This window comes from Bombina bombina, chromosome 10 (assembly GCF_027579735.1).
Source record: "Bombina bombina isolate aBomBom1 chromosome 10, aBomBom1.pri, whole genome shotgun sequence".
NCBI lineage: Eukaryota > Metazoa > Chordata > Amphibia > Anura > Bombinatoridae > Bombina > Bombina bombina.
In genome coordinates, this window is record NC_069508.1 from 82059237 (window position 1) to 82084620 (window position 25384).

General features: G+C 40.3%; 1 protein-coding gene across 1 annotated transcript in view; it reads left to right on the forward strand.

Annotated features, from left to right (window-relative positions):
- Positions 1 to 25384, forward strand: part of LOC128640804 (protein PRRC2C) — a 1245292-nt gene that overhangs the window by 869569 nt on the left and 350339 nt on the right. The window contains exon 17 of the mRNA XM_053693223.1: positions 1227 to 1458. Within this exon, the coding sequence (XP_053549198.1) occupies positions 1227 to 1458 (232 nt within the window). The remainder of the gene's footprint in view (positions 1 to 1226; positions 1459 to 25384) is intronic.

Genomic DNA, 25384 nt, shown 5'->3' on the forward strand with positions numbered 1-25384 from the left:
ACACCTGACACACCCAACCAGGTGTACTAAGACCTAATTGGTCTCGATATAACCACTGACAGAATAAACAAAATAGAATGACAATCTCTAAACATCTAAAAACATTCTAAAAAATTATCATGAGAATGAGTATATATATATATATATATATATATATATATATATATATACACACACACATAAGGGTTAACATAATGAGTCTATCCAATCTTGTGAACAAGGTCTTATCATTGACATATATATTCCTTTAAAATATAATTACTGAAACATGACCCACATTACCTCTGTATTAAAACTTTAAAAACAAAAGTCAAAATAAAGTGTTAAAATACAATATATTTGTCAAAACGGAACCTATGTGCATTCTATGCTCTTTATGCTTAATTACAGATATGTATATAAATAGAAAGATATTTAGCAATGTGTGCATTATAATAATCTTGTTTCCATTATTGCCTCTAATTATGACTTTTGACATATGATGTTTTTAAAAATACCTTTTTTCATTCAGATCAGCAATGTACAATTTGCTCTAAGTTTGTCTGATCCTAAGAGTGATTTACTTCCTTATACCTCATAAGTCACAGGGCCACTGAGGACCTATCATCAATTGTTAAGGGATGACCAAAAAGCCAATCAGGGCTAGGCTAATACAGCCCACATGCATAGCATAGTTGTTATGTTTAGAAGGTGACAGCCTATTATGGGAAGAGTCCACAATCTGAGCCTACAATAAAATATTAATTTATTAAAAATTGACTATACTATGTTCTTATTTATACGAATATGCGGCTGCTAGTGAGATACTATTAGACTCTAATATACATGTTGTTCTAAAAATAAGACCAAAAAGTGAAAGAAATGTGATAATAGTACAGGGCAATAAACTATAATGTGTGCAAATAACAGAGTAGATTTGCTACTTATAGAACTGTGATTTGTAATATGTGAGGTTCAGTGCTAATAAATGTAACTAAACTTACTTTAAGTTTAGTCTAGCTGGAAGAAGAACAAAAGTATACATTTGGTCTCAAGTACATACATTTTGGCACATTTTGTTTGCAAAATATGTTTAGCTCACACTGACAAAGTTCAGAAAAAGTAGATCCCATCTCACTCTGTTAAAATGTTTAATTTTGCTCCATTGTATATACATAGTGTTTTAAATTAATGGCCTGCCAGATGATTGCCAAACAAAACATTTATCACTGAGCTTCTGTTTTTAGGTCCCAACAGGCATTTCTTCAGAACAACCTATCTCAGCCCTCTCCTGTTGTCTTATCTGGAGCTACTCTACATAACTTCCCTGGGGTTCAACACCAAGACCTAACTAAGGCTCAGTCTAGTATGGCTTATCAACAGACCTCTAGTGCACAACCTATTCCTTTCTTATATGAACACCAAATAGGCCAGTCTGGTCTAGGAGGTTCTCAACTAATTGATACACACATTCTGCAGGTAAGCCGTTCTTTAAAAAACAAAGTGCTTCTTTTCTTTTGGGCTAAAGTGTTTAGCAAAAAGACCTTCATTTAGTTTTACCTTTTTAAAAATGTTATTTGGACATAAAAAAAAATTAAATGTTTGTTGTTAGATATACTATACTTCTACTATATTACAGTGAATTGAGTTAACAAGGCAAAATATCCAGATGCAAATGCTTACAAAAATCTGTAGCCAGATTACTATATACAAGGGAAAAAGAATGAGAGGTTTATATTTTTCTTTCATGCTTCTGAAAGTGTCATAGTTACTTTTATTCATATTTGTTTTGTGTATCTGTTTGTATGTATTTTAAAAAATATTAGAACTGCAACAACTAATCGTCATAATCGATTAATCGATTAGTTGGTTGGCAATTAGTTGGTCTGCACCAGCTGCTTCACTCCAATGAATTCCTGCACATGGTATTGTGTTTTATGGTTATGTCCTTAGCCTAAAGGACGTCTACAGACGTATACTTTTCACTTTTTCAGGACAGTATAAGTTTACAACTACCCCTGGCTTATGTGCAACCCAGATATAATAGTCATCATTTGGATTGTTTATATTAAATCAGGTGATTTGGAACTATGCTTTTCATGATATAGTGCCAAGCTTGTTGTTTACACCTTGCCCCTAGATTGATGGGAGTTATTTAAATTGATGTGCACTATTATCTGTTTGCACAATTATTAGCGTATTGCTTGCTATTGCTGATTATATGTACTGTATAAATAAATGTGTAAGGCTTTGTCCTGTTATTGATATACAGTCCTTAGCGCTTTTTGATTTTGTTTTTATTGGTTTTTTTATATTTTTAATAAATTGTGATATGTACCAGATTCAACCTTTATAAGTATATATTCGTTATTTTTAGAGCGGACTAGATATTTCCACTAACCTTATAGCTGGTTATTTACCATTGCATATAGATATTCAAGATATTTTTATGTTAGAATGAAGTCAAGGGTTACTTTATTGAGAGGCCCCTTGCCAAGGTAGAAAACACTTAGCATTGGTGAAGAGCTAACAAAGATAAATATCCCACTTTGGTGAAATTGGCAAAACCCTACTTATATACCTCAACAGCCTTTTCTCTGATGCAGGAAATACAGCTGCAGAGAACCATCCTTAGCCAGAAGCATGTGGACATGTTGAGATGTTTGCATTTCAATGCAAAGTTTCTGAAAGAGTGAATAACAGAATCTCATTAACAGTGATAGTCTAACGCTTTCTAGTTCTACCTCTTTTCAAACAGTTTGTGGTTTTGTTTTGTTTAATTATAAAACTGTGCTCTGCTGCATAAAAATTGAAGAAACAGTTGTGTTAATGTAAAGTTTTAGTCTGAAGTTTATATTTGTTTATATTTGTAACACTCATTATGTGGATTTTATTTAAAACATAGAAAACTATTATTGATTTTCTTTTTATCCGATTAGTCGATTAATCGAAAAAATAATCGGCCGATTAATCGATTATGAAAATAATCGTTAGTTGCAGCCCTTAAAAATACATAGAAATATTAATAGCTTATTTTTATTTTAAAAAAAAGCAAAGTGAGTGAACAGAAGAATAATCTAAATCAAGTTAATATTCTTCAAAACAGCATCAATTGTTCCTAATGTCTTAGAGAACTAACCACAGTTCTTCTGTGGATTTTGGCAGCCTCAATTTCTTCTCTCACTTCATGTTATCCCAGACAGACTCAATCGCTTTTTCGGGCCATACCATTGCTTACATTTGGGGTCAATCAGATACCTTTCTCATGGAATTACATGATAGATATGTATCTGCCTGTACCTTTCATCTTTGAGAAGACCATTAATTCTGAACAAATTTCCAATTCTGTTTGCAGAAATGCAGCGCCAAACTTGCAAGGAACCTCCACCATGCTTCACCTGCAGACACTTATTATTGTACTTCTCTCCAGCCATTCGGCAAACAAACTGCCGTCTCCTAAAGCCAAGTATTTCTCATTTTGATTAATCCAGAGCTTCTGCTGCCATCTTTCTGCACTCAAGTTCCTGTGTTTTGGGGCCTCATTTCCAAATTGGAGGTTTCGTTTTTCGGCCGCAAGTCTTCTATAAAGACAACTTCTAATCAGTCTTCTCTGGACAGTACATGGTTGTACCAGGGTCCCACGGGTTTCGGCCAATTATGAACTGATGGCTCTTTTGGACATATTCTGAAGGGAAGTATGCATGATTTGTCTTTCATCTGCAGCACTATTTTCTTGGTTGACCACTTTGTCTGTGGACTTCACTGTTGCCTCTTTCTTTGTGCTTTTTCAGAAGTTTGGCCAGCACATCTGGAAACCTGTCTGCCTTGAACTTTCTGCCTTAGAGAGACCTTGCTGATGTATTATAACTTCATTGTGGTTTTTTATTGTGCTCAGTCTTGCCATGTTGTATGACTTTTGACATTAAACTGTCTTCAGCAACCTCACCTTGTTAACAAAGTGTGGCTGTTCCTCACCAGGTTTAATTCCTTCCACAAAGCTATTGTTTCAGTTATTGATTTGTCTTAACCTACATATTAAATTTATGATCATTAGCACCTCTTTGGTCTTAAGTCTGCCTACAAAATAAGACTTTGACCAAATTTACCTAGAACAATCATTTGAATGCAAAGGTTCGTCACAGTAAAAAATTATTTAATTTAGATTTCTTTCTTAAGGAGATGAGAGTCCACAAGCTGCTTACGTATGGGAATTTAACAACTGGCCATCAGGAGGGAAAGACGCCCAACAAAACAAGGACTTTTAGCCTTTCCCACTTCCCTGTACTTTCCATTCGTTTCTTTGCCTTCCCAGGAATATAGGTGAAGATTTGAGGTGTGAGGGTAAGTGGGTAATCGCAGCTGTAGCGTCCTCGGAGTGAACCGGAAGTGCAAACCTCGAGAAGAGGTCACTGTAAAGTCCCCAGGATACTCACGGAGTGCCGTAGCCAAAGAACGGAGGATTAGCCCGTGAAGCAATACCGAAGAAGAGGAGGCGGCAGGCACTACTTATCAGACCCACAAACGTAAGTAGTAAAAAACAAAAGTCTTTATTGAAGGCACTTGGCCATATTTAAAAGGCAGACTGACAGGCAGGGGAAACAGAACAACAAGGTCTTATGCGTTTCGCGCCCCCTAGTGGCGCTTACTCATAGACTGTTGTCTATGTTACAACCTTAACAATTTATAGGCTAAACAGGAAAAAGGTTAACCCTTCAGCAGCCAAATAAAAACAGGAGGCAGCATTGTAGTCATGAACAAGACTAGCTATTTCAGTGAAGCCTACAGACAGCTGTCTGATAGAGGCACATACCGTCTATTGAGCAGCAATCCCACTAATATTTTCAAACATAGTCTTAAACAACTAATAGCTGGTGGCATTACCTTGGGAGTCTTTAAAGAACAAGATATGAATTCCTTGTTACCTGAAAATCCAATATGTCCCGTGTTTCACCATGTACCTAAAATACACAAGAGTTTAGATTCCCCACCGGGTAGACCCATAGTGGCTGGAATTGGTTCCTTGTTTGAACCATTAGGAGAATGGTTAGATTCCATATTACAGCCTATTGCCACTTCACAACTTAGTTACCTTAGAGATAGCTCACATCTCTTAAATACATTAGATAACATCAACTGGCAATCAAACTTCACTTGGGTCATTATAGACATAACTTCCTTATACACCTCTATCCCGCAAAGTTTGGGTATTCAGGCAGTTAAGTTTTTTTTTGCATAGGGACTCTAATTTGGAATCCCCCATTATTGAATATGTCTGTGAGGTATTGAGATTTCTTTTGTCGCACAATTATTTTTTATTCGACAACCAATATTATTTACAAACATGTGGTACAGCCATGGGGGCCAAATATGCGCCCTCATTTGCCAATATTTTTGTTGCCTGGTGGGAATTACTTTATGTGTATACGCCAATGAACCCTTGGTGTGAAGACATAGAATTATTGGTACGCTATATAGATGACCTTCTTTTCATAGTTAAAAAACCTGTTGATGATACATTGTTTCATGAATTTATTGATTTTTGCAATAACAATGAAATGGGTCTAAAATTTACTGGGGTCTTTAGTAGAGTAAGTGTGAATTACTTGGACTTAACCCTTCAAATTATTGATAATCATATAGTGACCAAAACATTCAGAAAGACCACAGCTGGCAACACAATACTTCACGCCACCTCTCAACACCCACAACACCTTATTGAATCTATACCCAAATCACAATTTTTAAGACTCAGACGCAATACCAAATCTGATGAGATCTATGAACAGCAGTCCATAGAACTCAGAAATAGATTAACTAGAAGAGGATATAAGTTTCAGAAGTTAGAAAAATGTAGAAAAATGGTTAGTACTCATCATCAAAATGTTCTACACACTAGGCCAAAGGAAAATAGCTTTGAAGACTCAATAGTATTTACGACTGAATACAGTCAGCAATATCAGGATATAATAAACATCTTAAAAAAGCATTTACCAATACTGGCCACAGATGATGTACTTGGTGAACACATTCACAAATTCAAATTTGTCCCTAAAAAGTCTAAAACATTGGGACAAATACTGTCTCCTAGTATGGTTAAGAATATATCCCAAGGTACACCAAAAAACTGGCTGTCCAAAAAAGGTACTTATAAATGTGGGGCCAAAATTTGTTATGCGTGTCCTAACATCCTACAGGGTGACACCTTTCACTGCTCTGCTGATAACAACACTTATAATATAGACTTTTATGCCAACTGTTCTACTCAATATGCAGTTTATTTACTTACATGCAAACTTTGTTTCTGCCAATATGTAGGCATGACATCACGCCATGTCAGAACTAGATTCAATGAACATATTAGGGATACTAAAAATTATGAATCTGACTCTGCTGTTGCTAACCATTTTAATTATGTTCATTTCTCTAATCAAGCAGAATTGGCTCTGCAAATCATAGACATAGCTATAGTTCCCCCTAGAGGAGGTAATAAATCCAAGATATTAGAGAAGAAAGAATTATATTGGATTTTAAAACTCAAAACACGCCATCCCATTGGCATGAATAGGGAATGTGATATCAGTTATTTTATTGATAACTAGATTATGTTAAATTATCAATGCTTGATATCTATGGCTTGTACTTTCTGCTTATTTGCTTTTCCTTTTTTAGCTTAATATTACTGTGCATTAGCTAACTGTACAATGTTTCACATTAGTTTTTTCTGCCAGCAAAAATATAGAAAACCATACAAATTAATCCTTTTTCTAATCAATGGTGCACATTTCTTCATCTTAAAGAAAATATATATATATTTCTCTTTTTGCTTAACTTCATAATACTTGGTTTTTGAATTTTGTATCTTGATGCATTTAGTAGCTCCATTATTAGCTCTTACATTTTGTGACTGTGTACTTTGTAACTCTGTTTATCAACTGTTAATCACAATTGTCCTGCATCTACCCAGTACTATCTATGTTTTTAACCTGTTTTTATTTGGCTGCTGAAGGGTTAACCTTTTTCCTGTTTAGCCTATAAATTGTTAAGGTTGTAACATAGACAATAGTCTATGAGTAAGCGCCACTAGGGGGCGCGAAACGCGTAAGACCTTGTTGTTCTGTTTCCCCTGCCTGTCAGTCTGCCTTTTAAATATGGCCAAGTGCCTTCAATAAAGACTTTTGTTTTTTACTACTTACGTTTGTGGGTCTGATAAGTAGTGCCTGCCGCCTCCTCTTCTTCGAAGATTTGAGGTGCTCCAGCTTTTGTTTAGAATGGGTTTTGTTAACCCATTAATTTCCCTGGGAAAGCAAATATAAGGTAGTAAATTAAAGGGACACACAATCAAAATTAAACTTTAATTATTCAGATAGAGCATGCCATTCTAAACAGCTTTCCAATTTACTTCCATTAACTAAATGTGCACAGTCTTTTTATATTTAAACTTTTTTAGTCACCAGCTCCTACTAACCATGTGCAAGAATAAGTGTATATGCATTTGTGAATGGCTGATGGCTGTCACATGGTACGTGTATGCATTTGTGATTGGCTGATGGCTGTCACATGGTACAGGGGGAGTGGAAGAAGACATAACTTTTAAAATTGTCAGAAAAAAATCTACTCATTTGAAGTTTAGACTAAGTGCTATTGCATTGTCTTGTTATCTTGCATTTGTTGATTATGCAAAGCTACTGTGTTGACTGGTCATTTAAGTAATTCTCCTGTGGGGTTTTTTGTCTATAGCCTGCCACAGGTGTTGCGGGGACTGGTCCTTTTCCTCCTCATGTTTGTCTTCATGGTTTTACATATAGCACTGGATGGATTTTCTACTGAAGGCAGGGAAGCTGCAGCTGGGTATGTAGTAGAGAGGGTGTCTGTCAGGTAAGTATACACACTCTCAGCCACAGGCTATTAGCATGTACACTTGTAGGAGGGTACATCATAGCAACAGTAATTTTGACTAAGGTAAGCTCAGACAGTGTTTGTGAAGTTACATCGTTATTCGCAGGAGTAACTAAGTGCATCATTTAATCTCCATATTACAGAAATACTTTCCTATTTTTGTTACTGTGTGTGCACGTATTTATATAGTCTTTATGGAGCAAACTGGAACTTTTTCTGTTACCATGCTCTCAGACCCTTTAGAGGGGAGATCAGCAAAAACATTTTTTGCTGCCAACAAATAAATGTATGCCTTTCAAAGTGACTATGGTTTACATACCCTCCAGTGCAGCTTTGCAGTACATGTTTAAATTCTGTTTTGCTTTCTCAGAAGAGTACACCTTCAATTCCAGCTAGGGTGTCATGTTCTTCTTTAGTGGGTACCTCTCAGGGGGGTCTACTGATTTTTCTCCAGATTTTAAGGATAACATGAGAAATAATATTACTGAGGTGTTGGAGGTTCAAGGAAGCACAAATGTTTATTCTATTTTACTGTCTGGGCCTTCTACTGACATCTCTAGCAAACATATTCAGGAGTCACTCTGAGGCTTCTGGTTCATCCTCAGATGCAGGAATTTCTTCTGATGACCAGGATTCTAATCCTGATAAAGATTTTGATGCTGTTTCCTTTATTTTTAAGATTGAGCATTTATGAACTTTGCTTAAAGAAGTTTTGCAAACTTTGGGGGTTAAGGACCCAAAAGCGTCAGAGAATAAATATGTTAAGCAACTTGATTTAATTTTTAAACATACAGCAAAATCTGTTGAGGTATTTCTTTTGAGGTATTTCCTGTACCATAGGCCATATCTGAAATTATTTCCAAAGAATTGAATAACTGTGTATTCTTTATTTACCCACTCCAAAAGGATGTTTCCAATTTCTAATGCTAATTTAGAGCTCTGGGAGTCCGTTCCGAAAGTTGATGCAGCTATCTTCAATTTTGCTAAGAGAACTACCATTCCACTAGAAGATAGCACTTCTTTCAGCGATCTGATGGATTGAAAGTTAATAGGCTATCTTAGAGAATCCTTTCTTCAAGGAGGGCTGTTCAAAAAAGTTCAAAAAAGTTGTGGGCATTGCTTGTGTCACAGGTGCTGCTTCTCTGATGTGATTCCTTGTCAGATCTAATTTCGGAGGAAACTTCGTTAGAGGATATTCTTGAACATGTAAAATTTCTCAGACTTGCTTATATGTATTAATGCTAAAAATATGGCTTTGGCAGTTTTAACCAGAAGAACATTATGGTTCAAATCTTGGTCGGCTGACATCGCCTCTAAAAGTAGACTCCGCTGCTTGTCTTTTCAGAGCAAGATTCTGTTCAGGATTAGATGCTGTTACGGGAGGAAAATTATCTTTCTTTCATATAAGTGGTGAGGTCACAAGCTGTTATGTTTGGGATATACATTCCAACCATATCAGCCTCTGCTGATATGTTTCAATACTGGTTTAGCTGTCTGCTATGAGCGGCCGAGTGTCTATAGGTAAGTATATTTCTCCAACATAGGTGTGTCCGGTCCACGGCGTCATCCTTACTTGTGGGATATTCTCTTCCCCAACAGGAAATGGCAAAGAGCCCAGCAAAGCTGGTCACATGATCCCTCCTAGGCTCCGCCTACCCCAGTCATTCTCTTTGCCGTTGTACAGGCAACATCTCCACGGAGATGGCTTAGAGTTTTTTAGTGTTTAACTGTAGTTTTTCATTATTCAATCAAGAGTTTGTTATTTTCAAATAGTGCTGGTACGTACTATTTACTCAGAAACAGAAAAGAGATGAAGAATTCTGTTTGTATGAGGAAAATGATTTTAGCAACCGTAACTAAAATCCATGGCTGTTCCACACAGGACTGTTGAGAGCAATTAACTTCAGTTGGGGGAACAGTTTGCAGTCTCTTGCTGCTTGAGGTATGACACATTCTAACAAGACGATGTAATGCTGGAAGCTGTCATTTTCCCTATGGGATCCGGTAAGCCATGTTTATTACGATTGTAAATAAGGGCTTCACAAGGGCTTATTTAAACTGTAGACTTTTTTTGGGCTAAAATCGATTGATATTAACACATATTTAGCCTTGAGGAATCATTTATTCTGGGTATTTTGATATGATTATATCGGCAGGCACTGTTTTAGACACTTTATTCTTTAGGGGCTTTCCCTAATCATAGTCAGAGCCTCATTTTCGCGCCGGTATGGCGCACTTGTTTTTGAGGACAGCATGGCATGCAGCTGCATGTGTGTGGAGCTCTGATACATAGAAAAGTCTTTCTGAAGGCATCATTTGGTATCGTATTCCCCTTTGGGCTTGGTTGGGTCTCAGCAAAGCAGATTCCAGGGACTGTAAAGGGGTTAAATATAAAAACGGCTCCGGTTCCGTTATTTTAAGGGTTAAAGCTTCCAAATTTGGTGTGCAATACTTTTAAGGCTTTAAGACACTGTGGTGAAATTTTGGTGAATTTTGAACAATTCCTTCATACTTTTTCGCAATTGCAATAATAAAGTGTGTTTAGTTTAAAATTTAAAGTGACAGTAACGGTTTTATTTTAAAACGTTTTTTGTGCTTTGTTATCAAGTTTATGCCTGTTTAACATGTCTGAACTACCAGATAGATTGTGTTCTGACTGTGGGGAAACCAAGGTTCCTTCTCATTTAACTATATGTATTTTATGTCATAAAAAAATTTAGTAAAAATGATGCCCAAGATGATTCCTCAAGTGAGGGGAGTAAGCATGGTACTGCATCATCCCCTCCTTCGTCTACACCAGTCTTGCCCATACAGGAGGCCCCTAGTACATCTAGTGCGCCAATACTCCTTACTATGCAACATTTAACGGCTGTAATGGATAATTCTATCAAAAACATTTTAGCCAATATGCCCACTTATCAGCGAAAGCGCGACTGCTCTGTTTTAGAAAATTCTGTAGAGCATGAGAACGCTGATGATATGGTTTCTGAAGGGCCCCTACACCAGTCTGAGGGGGCCAGAGAGGGAGAAATTTCAGATTCAGGAAACATTTCTCAACAAGCTGAACCTGATGTGATTACTTTTAAATTTAAGTTGGAACATCTCCGCGCTCTGCTTAAGGAGGTGTTATCCAATTTGGATGATTGTGATTATCTGGTCATTCCAGAACCACTATGTAAAATGGAAAAGTTCTTAGAGGCCCCGGGGCCCCCCGAAGCTTTTCCTATATCCAAGCGGGTGGCGTACATTGTTAGTAAAGAATGGGACAGGCCCGGTATACCTTTAGTACCTCCCCCCATATTTATAAAATTGTTTTCCTATAGTCGACCCCAGAAAGGACTGATGGCAGACAGTCCCCAAGGTCGAGGGGGCGGTTTCTACTCTACACAAGCGCGCCACTATACTCATAGAAGATAGTTGTGTTTTCCAAGATCCTATGGATAAAAAATTAGAAGGTCTGCTAAAGATGTTTGTTCAGCAAGGTTCCCTTCTACAACCAATTGCATGCATTGTCCCTGTCACTGCAGCCGCGTGTTTCTAGTTTGATGAGCTAGGAAAGGCGATTATTAGTAATTCTTCTTCTTATGAGGAGATTATGGACAGAATTCGTGCTCTTAAATTGGCTAATTCTTTCACCCTAGACGCCACCTTGCAATTGGCTAGGTTAGCGGCGAAAAAGTTCTGGGTTTGCTATTGTGGCGCAGAGCGCTTTGGTTAAAATCTTGGGCAGCGGATGCGTCTTCCAAGAACAAATTGCTTGACATTCCTTTCAAGGGGAAAACACTCTTTGGCCCTGACTTGAAAGAGATTATCTCTGATATCACTGGGGGCGAGGGCCACGCCCTTCCTCAGGATAGGTCTTTTCAAGACCAAAAATAAACCTAAGTTTCGTCCCTTTCGCAACAACGGATCAGCCCCAGGGGCTACGTCCTCTAAGCAGGAAGGTAATACTTCTCAAGCCAATCCAGCCTGGAGACCTATGCAAGGCTGGAGCAAAGGAAAGCAGGCCAGGAAACCTGCCACTGCTACCAAGACAGCATGAAATGCGGGCCCCCGATCCGGGACCGGATCTGGTGGGGGGCAGACTCTCTCTCTTCGCTCAGGCTTGGGAAAGAGATGTTCTGGGTTCAAGGGGCTTCCTCCAAGGGGGAGGTTCCACAGGTCTCGGTTGTCTTCAGACCACATAAGAAGACAGGCATTCTTACATTGGGTAGAAGACCTGCTAAAAATGGGAGTGATTCATCCTGTTCCATTAGGAGAACAAGGGATGGGGTTCTACTCCAATCTGTTCATAGTTCCCAAAAAAGAGGGAACGTTCAGACCAATCTTAGATCTCAAGATCTTGAACAAGTTTCTCAAGGTTCCATCGTTCAAGATGGAAACCATTCGAACACTTCTTCCTTCCTTCCAGGAAGGTCAATTCATGACCAAGGTGGATTTCAAGGATGCGTATCTACATATTCCTATCCACAAGGAACATCATCGGTTCCTAAGGTTTGCATTCCTGGACAAGCATTTCCAGTTCGTGGCATTTTCTTTCGGATTAGCCACTGCTCCTAGGATTTTCTCATAGGTACTAGGGTCCCTTCTGGCGGTGCTAAGACCAAGGGGCAGGGGCATTGCTGTAGTACCTTACTTGGACGACGTTCTGATTCGAGCGTCGTCCCTTCCTCAAGTAAAGGCTCACACGGACATTGTCCTGGCCTTTCTCAGATCTCACGGATGGAAAGTGAACGTGGAAAAGAGTTCTCTATCCCCGTCAACGAGGGTTCCCTTCTTGGGAACTATAATAGACTCCTTAGAAATGAGGATTTTTCTGACAGAAGCCAGAAAAACAAAACTTCTAGACTCTTGTCGGATACTTCATTCCGTTCCTCTTCCTTCCATAGCGCAGTGCATGGAAGTGATAGGTTTGATGGTAGCGGCAATGGACATAGTTCCTTTTGTGCGCATTCATCTAAGACCATTACAACTGTTCATGCTCAGTCAGTGGAATGGGGACTATTCAGACTTGTCTCCGAAGATACAAGCAAATCAGAGGACCAGAGACTCATTCCGTCGGTGGCTGTCCCTGGACAACCTGTCACAAGGGATGACCTTCCGCAGACCAGAGTGGGTCATTGTCACGACCGACGCCAGTCTGATGGGCTGGGGCGCGGTCTGGGGATCCCTGAAAGCTCAGGGTCTTTGGTCTCGGGTAGAATCTCTTCTACCGATTAAATATTCTGGAACTGAGAGCGATATTCAATGCTCTCAAAGCTTGGCCTCAGCTAGCGAGGGCCAAGTTCATACATCAACCATCAGGGGGGAACAAGGAGTTCCCTAGCGATGGAAGAAGTGACTAAAATCATTCTATGGGCGGAGTCTCACTCCTGCCACCTGTCTGCTATCCACATCCCAGGAGTGGAAAATTGGGAAGCGGATTTTCTGAGTCGTCAGACATTGCATCCGGGGGAGTGGGAACTCCATCCGGAAATCTTTGCCCAAGTCACTCAACCGTGGGGCATTCCAGACATGGATCTGATGGCCTCTCGTCAGAACTTCAGAGTTCCTTACTACGGGTACAGATCCAGGGATCCCAAGGCGGCTCTAGTGGATGCACTAGTAGCACCTTGGACCTTCAAACTAGCTTATGTGTTCCCGCCGTTTCCTCTCATCCCCAGGCTGGTAGCCAGGATCAATCAGGAGAGGGCGTCGGTGATTTTGATAGCTCCTGCGTGGCCACGCAGGACTTGGTATGCAGATCTGGTGAATATGTCATCGGCTCCACCATGGAAGCTACCTTTGAGAGACCTTCTTGTTCTAGGTCCGTTCGACCCACTCCAGCTGACTGCTTGGAGATTGAACGCTTGATCTTATCAAAGCGAGGGTTCTCAGATTCTGTTATTAATACTCTTGTTCAGGCCTGAAAGCCTGTAACCAGAAAAATTACCACATAATTTGGTATATCTGTTGGTGTGAATCTGCAGGATTCCCTTGGGACAAGGTTAAGATTCCTAAGAGTCTATCCTTCCTTCGAGAAGGATTGGAAAAAGGATTATCTGCAAGTTCCTTGATGGGACAGATTTCTGCCTTGTCTGTGTTACTTCACAAAAAGCTGGCAGCTGTGCCAGATGTTCTAGCCTTTGTTCAGGCTCTGGTTAGAATCAAGCCTGTTTACAAAATTTTGACTCCTCCTTGGAGTCTCAACCTAGTTCTTTCAGTTCTTCAGGGGGTTCCGTTTGAACCCTTACATTCCGTTGATATTAAGTTATTATCTTGGAAAGTTTTGTTTTTGGTTGCAATTTCTTCTGCTAGAAGAGTTTCAGAATTATCTGCTCTGCAGTGTTCTTCTCCTTATCTGGTGTTCCATGCAGATAAGGTGGTTTTTGCGTACTAAACCTGGTTTTCTTCCAAAAGTTGTTTCTAACAAAAACATTAACCAGGAGATAGTTGTGCCTTCTTTGTGTCCTAATCCAGTTTCAAAGAAGGAACGTTTGTTGCACAACTTGGATGTAGTTCGTGCTCTCAAATTTTACTTAGCAGCTACTAAGGATTTCAGACAAACTTTGTCTTTGTTTGTTGTTTATTCTGGTAAATGGAGAGGTCAAAAAGCAACTTCTACCTCTCTCTCCTTCTGGATTAAAAGCATTATCCGATTGGCTTATGAGACTGCCGGACGGCAGCCTCCTGAAAGAATCACAGCTCACTCCACTAGGGCTGTGGCTTCCACATGGGTCTTCAAGAACGAGGCTTCTGTTGATCAGATATGTAAGGCAGCGACTTGGTCTTCACTGCACACTTTTTCTAAATTTTACAAATTTGATACTTTTGCTTCTTCTGAGGCTATTTTTGGGAGAAAGGTTTTGCAAGCCGTGGTGCCTTCCATTTAGGTGACCTGATTTGCTCCCTCCCTTCATCCGTGTCCTAAAGCTTTGGTATTGGTTCCCACAAGTAAGGATGACGCCGTGGACCGGACACACCTATGTTGGAGAAAACAGAATTTATGTTTACCTGATAAATTACTTTCTCCAACGGTGTGTCCGGTCCACGGCCCGCCCTGGTTTTTTTAATCAGGTCTGATAATTTATTTTCTTTAACTACAGTCACCACGGTAACATATGGTTTCTCCTATGCAAATATTCCTCCTTAACGTCGGTCGAATGACTGGGGTAGGCGGAGCCTAGGAGGGATCATGTGACCAGCTTTGCTGGGCTCTTTGCCATTTCCTGTTGGGGAAGAGAATATCCCACAAGTAAGGATGACGCCGTGGACCGGACACACCGTTGGAGAAAGTAATTTATCAGGTAAACATAAATTCTGTTTTTGTATTTTTTAATAGACGCTCACAGCTATGGATTGTGCACTTTTCTTCTTAAATGGAAAGAGTCCATAGCTGCATTCATTACTTTTGGGAAAATAAGAACCTGGCCACCAGGAGGAGGCAAAGACACCCCAGTCAAAGGCTTAAATACTCCTCCCACTCCCCTCATCCCCCAGTCATTCTTTGCCTTTCGTCCCAGGAGGTGGGCAGGGAAGTGTCAGAATTTTAATTTTTTTGTTTTTTGTCTCTTATGGAGGGTAGTACTCTTCGGCATGGGACAGGAGTTTTAAGTAGTCCTGTAAGTCTCTCAGTGAGGGCTTGGATGAAAGTTAGAATCTGGAGATGCAGGGAGATTCTTTCTTTGAAACCATCCAGACTCATGTTAACAGCTCCTCAAGCAATCAGCGTTGTCCAACTTTGTCCCGCTGCCTGCTTTCTTCTCTCAAGTCCATGGTGGAGGCGATGCTACTATCCATTACACTTGAAAGGCTGTGTTCCTGTTCCACAGCGTAGATTCCAGTAAGATCGTTTAATTTTACTTTATTTCTCAATGTACTGTAAAGTGAATGTTGTCCCTTGCGGGGCTATCTTATCACAAGGGTCTCAGTGAGTCTCTTTTAGTATCTTGGAACCAAGGGTTAATATCTCCTGAGGGGGGTTATTGAACCGGGGGTTTTTTATAATCATCTTTATGTGATTCAACCTGCTTATGTGTAATGTTTATGGGCTTGTGGTTGGAACATTGAGGCCTTTGGGAGTGATACAGCCTTTTGGTTGGGCGTGCTTTTTTGGACTGTAAGGTTCACCTTGTTTTGGGCGTGGTTATGTCCCATTTCTGCATTCCCGACCGTGTGGCGAAGGAAATATTTTAGTCCACAGGGGTCTGGTTATAGGAGGTGGTGAGTGCACCAGCCATTGTGGGTGTCAGGTGCCGTTTTTGTTTTACTACTTCAGTCCATATTTATATATCCTCTACCAGTTATGGAGGATTCTGATGCTGAGACTGTGCTAATTTCAGATTCAGTTATGAAGGCTTCTGATACTGAAACTGTTTTCATTGCTCAGACATGTTTTTCAGTTATTGAATGACCCTATTGTTACCAGATACAGGGATTTTCAGTATGCTAATTCGAATGGTGCACCTCATTAGACATGTGGGGATGAAGTAATCTCCTGATTGTCATTTGTTTGAGATATTTCCCAGTTTTTGAAAGATAGAGCTCCATTTGGCTGGTCCTGCGGGTAGGCCTGTGTCTTTTTGGGCGTTAACCTCCGGGTTGCCTTATATTTTATTTATATCCGATTGAGATGTCTTTTATTTGTTTTTGTTTCCTTCGGGAACCTTCTGGGATTGTTACTATTTATTACTTCTTCGGAAGTTGTTTTGGACATGTAAGTCCTATGTTAAAAAATGTCTGTTTTCTGTTTTTTTCCTCTATGAGGGAGAATTTATGCAGCTTGCCGGATAGGACCCTAGGTGCAGTTCTGCTCGGCTGGTTCGGTAGTAGCACTGAGTAGTCAGGTTATCATTGTTTTTCATGTTCAACTAAGCATTCGAGAGGACCTGTGGGTCCAAGAGGCGGGAAGGATTGTTTCAGTCCTTATAGCCTTCAGTCATAGATTGCCGGGCAGGGGAGTTTTTCCGCTGTGTCATTCTATCTGGCATCTGATTACATCAGAATTTAGAGTTTTCCTCCCTCTTGTGGGGGAGGATTGGAGGGTTTCACGCCCCTTACCGCAGTTGAGCAGTTTGGCCTTCCTTTTTAGGCCTCTGGATTTATCCTTTCTTTCATGTAATTAGCAAGAGTCCATGAGCTAGTGACGTATGGGATATACATTCCTACCAGGAGGGGCAAAGTTTCCCAAACCTCAAAATGCCTATAAATACACCCCTCACCACACCCACAATTCAGTTTTACAAACTTTGCCTCCTGTGGAGGTGGTGAAGTAAGTTTGTGCTAGATTCTACGTTGATATGCGCTCCGCAGCAAGTTGGAGCCCGGTTTTCCTCTCAGCGTGCAGTGAATGTCAGAGGGATGTGAAGAGAGCATTGCCTATTTGAATGCAGTGATCTCCTTCTACGGGGTCTATTTCATAGGTTCTCTGTTATCGGTCGTAGAGATTCATCTCTTACCTCCCTTTTCAGATCGACGATATACTCTTATTTATATACCATTACCTCTGCTGATTTTCGTTTCAGTACTGGTTTGGCTTTCTACAAACATGTAGATGAGTGTCCTGGGGTAAGTAAATCTTATTTTCTGTGAGACTCTAAGCTATGGTTGGGCACTTTATTTATAAAGTTCTAAATATATGTATTCAAACATTTATTTGCCTTGACTCAGGATGTTCAACATTCCTTATTTTCAGACAGTCAGTTTCATATTTGGGATAATGCATTTGAATCAATCATTTTTTCTTACCTTAAAAAATTTGACTCTTTTTTTCCCTGTGGGCTGTTAGGCTCGCGGGGGCTGAAAATGCTTCGTTTTATTGCGTCATTCTTGGCGCGGACTTTTTTGGCGCAAAAAATCTTTTCTGTTTCCGGCGTCATATGTGTCGCCGGAAGTTGCGTCATTTTTTTGACGTCCTTTTGCGCCAAAAATGTCGGCGTTCCGGATGTGGCGTCATTTTTGGCGCCAAAAAGCATTTAGGCGCCAAATAATGTGGGCGTCTTTTTTGGTGCTAAAAAAATATGGGCGTCGCTTTTGTCTCCACATTATTTCAGTCTCATTTTTTCTTTGCTTCTGGTTACTAGAAGCTTGTTTATTGGCATTTTTTCCCCATTCCTGAAACTGTCATTTAAGGAATTTGATCAATTTTGCTTTATATGTTGTTTTTTCTCTTACATATTGCAAGATGTCTCACGTTGCATCTGAGTCAGAAGATACTTCAGGAAAATCGCTGTCTAGTGCTGGAACTACCAAAGCTAAGTGTATCTGCTGTAAACTTTTGGTAGCTATTCCTCCGGCTGTTGTTTGTACTAATTGTCATGACAAACTTGTTAATGCAGATAATATTTCCTTTAGTAATGTACCATTGCCTGTTGCAGTTCCTTCAACATCTAAGGTGCAGAATGTTCCTGATAACATAAGAGATTTTGTTTCTGAATCCATCAAGAAGGCTATGTCTGTTATTTCTCCTTCTAGTAAACATAAAAAATCTTTTAAAACTTCTCTCTCTACAGATGAATTTTTAAATGAACATCATCATTCTGATTCTGATGACTCTTCTGGTTCAGAGGATTCTGTCTCAGAGATTGATGCTGATAAATCTTCATATTTATTTAAAATGGAATTTATTCGTTCTTTACTTAAAGAAGTACTAATTGCTTTAGAAATAGAGGATTCTGGTCCTCTTGATACTAATTCTAAACGTTTAGATAAGGTATTTAAATCTCCTGTGGTTATTCCAGAAGTTTTTCCTGTTCCTAAATGCTATTTCTGAAGTAATTTCCAGAGAATGGGATAAATTGGGTAATTCATTTACTCCTTCTAAACGTTTTAAGCAATTATATCGTGTGCCGTCTGACAGATTAGAATTTTGGGACAAAATCCCTAAAGTTGATGGGGCTATTTCTACCCTTGCTAAACGTACTACTATTCCTAAGTCAGATGGTACTTCGTTTAAGGATCCTTTAGATAGGAAAATTGAATCCTTTCTAAGAAAAGCTTATCTGTGTTCAGGTAATCTTCTTAGACCTGCTATATCATTGGCTGATGTTGCTGCAGCTTCAACTTTTTGGTTGGAGACTTTAGCGCAACAAGTAAAAGATCATGATTCTCATAATATTATTATTCTTCTTCAACATGCTAATAATTTTATCTGTGATGCCATTTTTGATATTATCAGAGTTGATGTCAGGTTTATGTGTCTAGCTATTTTAGCTAGAAGAGCTTTATGGCTTAAAACTTGGAATGCTGATATGGCTTCTAAATCAACTCTACTTTCCATTTTTTTCCAGGGTAACAAATTATTTGGTTCTCAGTTGGATTCTATTATCTCAACTGTTACTGGTGGGAAAGGAACTTTTTTACCACAGGATAAAAAATCTAAGGGTAAAAACAGGGCTAATAATCGTTTTCGTTCCTTTCGTTTCAACAAAGAACAAAAGCCTGATCCTTCATCCTCAGGAGCAGTTTCAGTTTGGAAACCTTCTCCAGTCTGGAATAAATCCAAGCCTTCTAGAAAGGCAAAGCCTGCTTCTAAGTCCACATGAAGGTGCGGCCCTCATTCCAGCTCAGCTGGTAGGGGGCAGGTTACGTTTTTTCAAAGAAATTTGGATCAATTCTGTTCACAATCTTTGGTTTCAGAACATTGTTTCAGAAGGGTACAGAATTGGTTTCAAGATGAGACCTCCTGCAAAGAGATTTTTTCTTTCCCGTGTCCCAGTAAATCCAGTGAAAGCTCAAGCATTTCTGAATTGTGTTTCAGATCTAGAGTTGGCTGGAGTAATTATGCCAGTTCCGGTTCTGGAACAGGGGATGGGGTTTTATTCAAATCTCTTCATTGTACCAAAGAAGGAGAATTCCTTCAGACCAGTTCTGGATCTAAAAATATTGAATCGTTATGTAAGGATACCAACGTTCAAAATGGTAACTGTAAGGACTATCTTGCCTTTTGTTCAGCAAGGGCATTATATGTCCACAATAGATTTACAGGATGCATATCTGCATATTCCGATTCATCCGGATCATTATCAGTTCCTGAGATTCTCTTTTCTGGACAAGCATTACCAGTTTGTGGCTCTGCCGTTTGGCCTAGCTACAGCTCCAAGAATTTTTACAAAGGTTCTCGGTGCCCTTCTGTCTGTAATCAGAGAACAGGGTATTGTGGTATTTCCTTATTTGGACGATATCTTGGTACTTGCTCAGTCTTTACATTTAGCAGAATCTCATACGAATCGACTTGTGTTGTTTCTTCAAGATCATGGTTGGAGGATCAATTTACCAAAAAGTTAATTGATTCCTCAGACAAGGTTAACCTTTCTGGGTTTCCAGATAGATTCAGTGTCCATGACTCTGTCTTTAACAGACAAGGGACGTCTAAAATTGATTTCAGCTTGTCGAAACCTTCAGTCACAATCATTCCCTTCGGTAGCCTTATGCATGGAAATTCTAGGTCTTATGACTGCTGCATCGGACGCGATCCCCTTTGCTCGTTTTCACATGCAACCTCTTCAGCTCTGTATGCTGAATCAATGGTGCAAGGATTACACAAAGATATCTCAATTAATATCTTTAAAACCGATTGTACGACACTCTCTAGCGTGGTGGACAGATCACCATCGTTTAATTCAGGGGGCTTCTTTTGTGCTTCCGACCTGGACTGTAATTTCAACAGATGCAAGTCTCACAGGTTGGGGAGCTGTGTGGGGATCTCTGACGGCACAAGGAGTTTGGGAATCTCAGGAGGTGAGATTACCGATCAATATTTTGGAACTCCGTGCAATTTTCAGAGCTCTTCAGTCTTGGCCTCTTTTGAAGAGGGAATCGTTCATTTGCTTTCAGACAGACAATGTCACAACTGTGGCATACATCAATCATCAAGGAGGGACTCACAGTCCTCTGGCTATGAAAGAAGTATCTCGAATTCTGGTTTGGGCGGAATCCAGCTCCTGTCTAATCTCTGCGGTTCATATCCCAGGTATAGACAATTGGGAAGCGGATTATCTCAGTCGCCAAATGTTGCATCCGGGCGAATGGTCTCTTCACCCAGAGGTATTTCTTCAGATTGTTCAAATGTGGGAGCTTCCAGAATTAGATCTGATGGCGTCTCATCTAAACAAGAAACTTCCCAGGTATCTGTCCAGATCCCGGGATCCTCAGGCGGAAGCAGTGGATGCATTATCACTTCCTTGGAAGTATCATCCTGCTTATATCTTTCCGCCTCTAGTTCTTCTTCCATGAGTAATCTCCAAGATTCTGAAGGAATGCTCGTTTGTACTGCTGGTAGCTCCGGCATGGCCTCACAGGTTTTGGTATGCGGATCTTGTCCGGATGGCCTCTTGCCATCCGTGGACTCTTCCGCTATGACCAGACCTTCTGTCGCAAGGTCCTTTTTTCCATCAGGATCTCAAATCCTTAAATTTAAAGGTATGGAGATTGAACGCTTGATTCTTGGTCAAAGAGGTTTCTCTGACTCTGTGATTAATACTATGTTACAGGCTCGTAAATCTGTATCCAGAGAGATATATTATAGAGTCTGGAAGACTTATATTTCTTGGTGTCTTTCTCATCATTTTTCTTGGCATTCTTTTGGAATCCCGAGAATTTTACAGTTTCTTCAGGATGGTTTAGATAAAGGTTTATCCGCAAGTTCTTTGAAAGGACAAATCTCTGCTCTTTCTGTTCTTTTTCACAGAAAGATTGCTAATCTTCCTGATATTCATTGTTTTGTACAAGCTTTGGTTCGTATAAAACCTGTCATTAAGTCAATTTCTCCACCTTGGAGTTTGAATTTGGTTCTGGGGGCTCTTCAAGCTGCTCCATTTGAACCTATGCATTCATTGGACATTAAATTACTTTCTTGGAAAGTTTTGTTCCTTTTGGCAATCTCTTCTGCCAGAAGAGTTTCTGAATTATCTGCTCTTTCTTGTGAGTCTCCTTTTCTGATTTTTCATCAGGATAAGGCGGTGTTGCGAACTTCTTTTGAATTTTTACCTAAAGTTGTGAATTCCAACAACATTAGTAGAGAAATTGTGGTTCCTTCATTATGTCCTAATCCTAAGAATTCTAAGGAGAAATCGTTGCATTCTTTGGATGTTGTTAGAGCTTTGAAATATTATGTTGAAGCTGCTAAGTCTTTCCGAAAGACTTCTAGTTTATTTGTTATCTTTTCCGGTTCTAGAAAAGGCCAGAAAGCTTCTGCCATTTCTTTAGCATCTTGGTTGAAATCTTTAATTCATCTTGCCTATGTTGAGTCGGGTAAAACTCCGCCTCAAAGGATTACAGCTCATTCTACTAGGTCAGTTTCTACTTCCTGGGCGTTTAGGAATGAAGCTTCGATTGATCAGATTTGCAAAGCAGCAACTTGGTCCTCTTTGCATACTTTTACTAAATTCTACCATTTTGATGTATTTTCTTCTTCTGAAGCAGTTTTTGGTAGAAAAGTACTTCAGGCAGCGGTTTCAGTTTGAATCTTCTGCTTATGTTTTTCTTTAAACTTTATTTTGGGTGTGGATTATTTTCAGCAGGAATTGGCTGTCTTTATTTTATCCCTCCCTCTCTAGTGACTCTTGCGTGGAAAGATCCACATCTTGGGTAATCATTATCCCATACGTCACTAGCTCATGGACTCTTGCTAATTACATGAAAGAAAACATAATTTATGTAAGAACTTACCTGATAAATTCATTTCTTTCATATTAGCAAGAGTCCATGAGGCCCGCCCTTTTTTTGTGGTGGTTATGATTTTTTTATAAAGCACAATTATTCCAATTCCTTATTTTATATGCTTTCGCACTTTTTTATCACCCCACTTCTTGGCTATTCGTTAAACTGAATTGTGGGTGTGGTGAGGGGTGTATTTATAGGCATTTTGAGGTTTGGGAAACTTTGCCCCTCCTGGTAGGAATGTATATCCCATACGTCACTAGCTCATGGACTCTTGCTAATATGAAAGAAATGAATTTATCAGGTAAGTTCTTACATAAATTATGTTTTTGGGCTTGATCCAACAGCTTGTACAGGATGCTTTAACTTTGAGGAAAAAGGGGGGGGTACTAATGGCACTACTATATATTATAAGCAAGGAACACATCATTGATAGCTAAATTCTGCTTTTAAATAATATCGTTTGCAGATAAGATATCTTTGCTGGCAGGGGTGCTGTGTACCAGGTTAACAACACAGTGCAAGAATCAGTACTAGACTGACAAAAATAACTTTAAAGAGCAAAAGTATAATGTGAACTACAGACATAAGAACGATTAAAATATAATTTTTTATCAAATATTAAAATGTTTATTCAACTCACACACAAACAACTTAAAAACACTGAGGAGTGTATCAGGCCTTGTAAAGTGCAATGCCACTGATAGGGTTATAAATTTTATATCCTTCCCAACCTAGTGGCATTGTACTTCACAAGGCCTGATACACTCCTCAGTGTTTTTAAGTCGTTTGTGTGTGAGTTGAATAAACATTTTAATATTCGATTAAAAGTTATATTTTAATCGTTATTGTGATGGATTCCCCAGCTACCCCGACTGGGTAGCTCCGCCAAACGGGTCCTGCTTCCTCCCTGCCGACTGCAGCTATGTAGCTGGCAAATGACCACAGCCTGTAGCCACCCCTGATGCCCGACAGCATCAGTACCCAGGGTCCCACCCTGTGGCAGACTCCAGCTACCCAGACTGGATAGCTCTGCTTGATGATCCTTTCTCTGCCTGGAACATGCTGGCTATGTACCCCAGGAAAGTGATTTCTATGTAGCCCAGGAAAGTGATTTTAGCTGGAGCTCATAGCTGGAGCTCACCCAAATAACTAGACAGACTAGCCTTCAGGTGAACAAGAACTGATTTTATTGAAAACATGCACTCCTTATATACAGACAGCTCATGTTGATAAGACCCTGGTCAATCCCACTATTTTCCCGCCCCTCCAGACAGCCCGGCACCTCCATAGGAGCCACAGTCCCACATAATCCCAATACATATGGGTGGCGATTTCGGGGTGATCCAAGTGGAGCGGCGGCACTTCCAGGGTGTCATTTTAAAGCTCTCTGTCCCCAGATTTCACAGTCCAAAAATGATTCGTTACTGGGGACCGGAGTTACAGTCCGTTGAAGTTATGGATTTAGGGGTGTCCAAAACCCCCGTTTTCCAAAGTGCTCCCCTTCGGCAATTCCACCACCCCTTGTACTCCCCAGGGGCTACTAATCCCAAAAAGAGCGGAGCTCTGGGGCACATGGTTGCTGGAGCGACCTGGGTTAAAGTTAGCGGGTGCTCTGCTGTCCTGCGGGCGACCGGGAGTTCCAGGAGCCTGGCCAGCCTGAGAGGTGTTAGGCGGGTGTCCGTTGTGAGGCGGCCGACCAGGAGTTCCAGGAGCCTGGCCAACCTAGGAGGGTTTTCCTGGTCATACACCAACTTTTCTCTGAACACAAAAACAAGCCAACACAAAGCAAACAAACAGCTTCCAGAGATGGTGGTTGCTCTGAGGAGCCCAAAACCACTGAGAAACAACAGGGATGAGGTTATAGGGGGGGTGGGGGATAGCCTTAGCAGTCTGGTATCCGTGACAGTTCTTATCTCCGTAGTTCACATTATACTTTTGCTCTTTAAAGTTAAGCCTAAGAGGAAAGAAAGTGCTATACAAGTTTACATTTGTGTCAGCCTGGCTTGTACAGGATAGCTGTCTAGCATGCCGAAGGTTTGCAGTTTGAAACCAGTTGCAGCACTTGACACCTTGCAGGTGTACTCGTAAGATGTTTATAGTGTATCTAGATACAGCTCTTACTCTTTGACGTGTACTGTCTGTTTGAGTTATAAGAGACCTTTGGGTCTTCTTCCATTGTCTCCGAGTGAGTTGGCTCACCTTTTAGGGATCTGTGTTTCCGGGGGATGGTTGTTCCCTGCGGGGACTTTGTTTAGCTTGGGGTTTTCCGGAGCTGGGTAGGCTTAGTGCTTTCCTCTTCCTTGTGTCCTCTGCTTGTGCGGAGGTGATATGGAGAGTATTCCTGCTAATAGGATTTTTTTGACCTTGAGGTATCTCTTGGTTGTCCTGAGGCTCTGAGAAGTCATCTTCATATCACTTCTAGGACTTTAGCTAGGGGCGGTTCCTTCCATTGGTCGGGGCTTTCGAGTTCTTCTCGATATCCGGATTCTCTGGATATGCATCCGTATCCCTTGTGTCTGGCTTTTTGGCCAGCTGGGGTGTTTAGTTCTAGAGTAGGTTTGCCTGTACTATTAGGTGCCCAGACCTGTGTTTCTCCCTGATACTTCTGGTTGCTGAAGCTTCGCTTGGCCTTTTTCCTGACCCAGTCTTGGCTGGTTTTGGAATCTTAATTCTCAGGGCTGGTTAGGGTGTTCCACGGTAGTAGGAACTTGGGCTATGTCCTTGGTCCATCTACCTAACCTGGTCATGGTTGGCCAGGTTTTTGGAGTATTTTTTACTCTTTGCCACCATCATCTGGTGGTTAGTGGTGTGGCTTGCGCCTCAAGGGTTGTGGGTATGCCCAGCTGCTGGCGCTGGATGTCCAATTTCT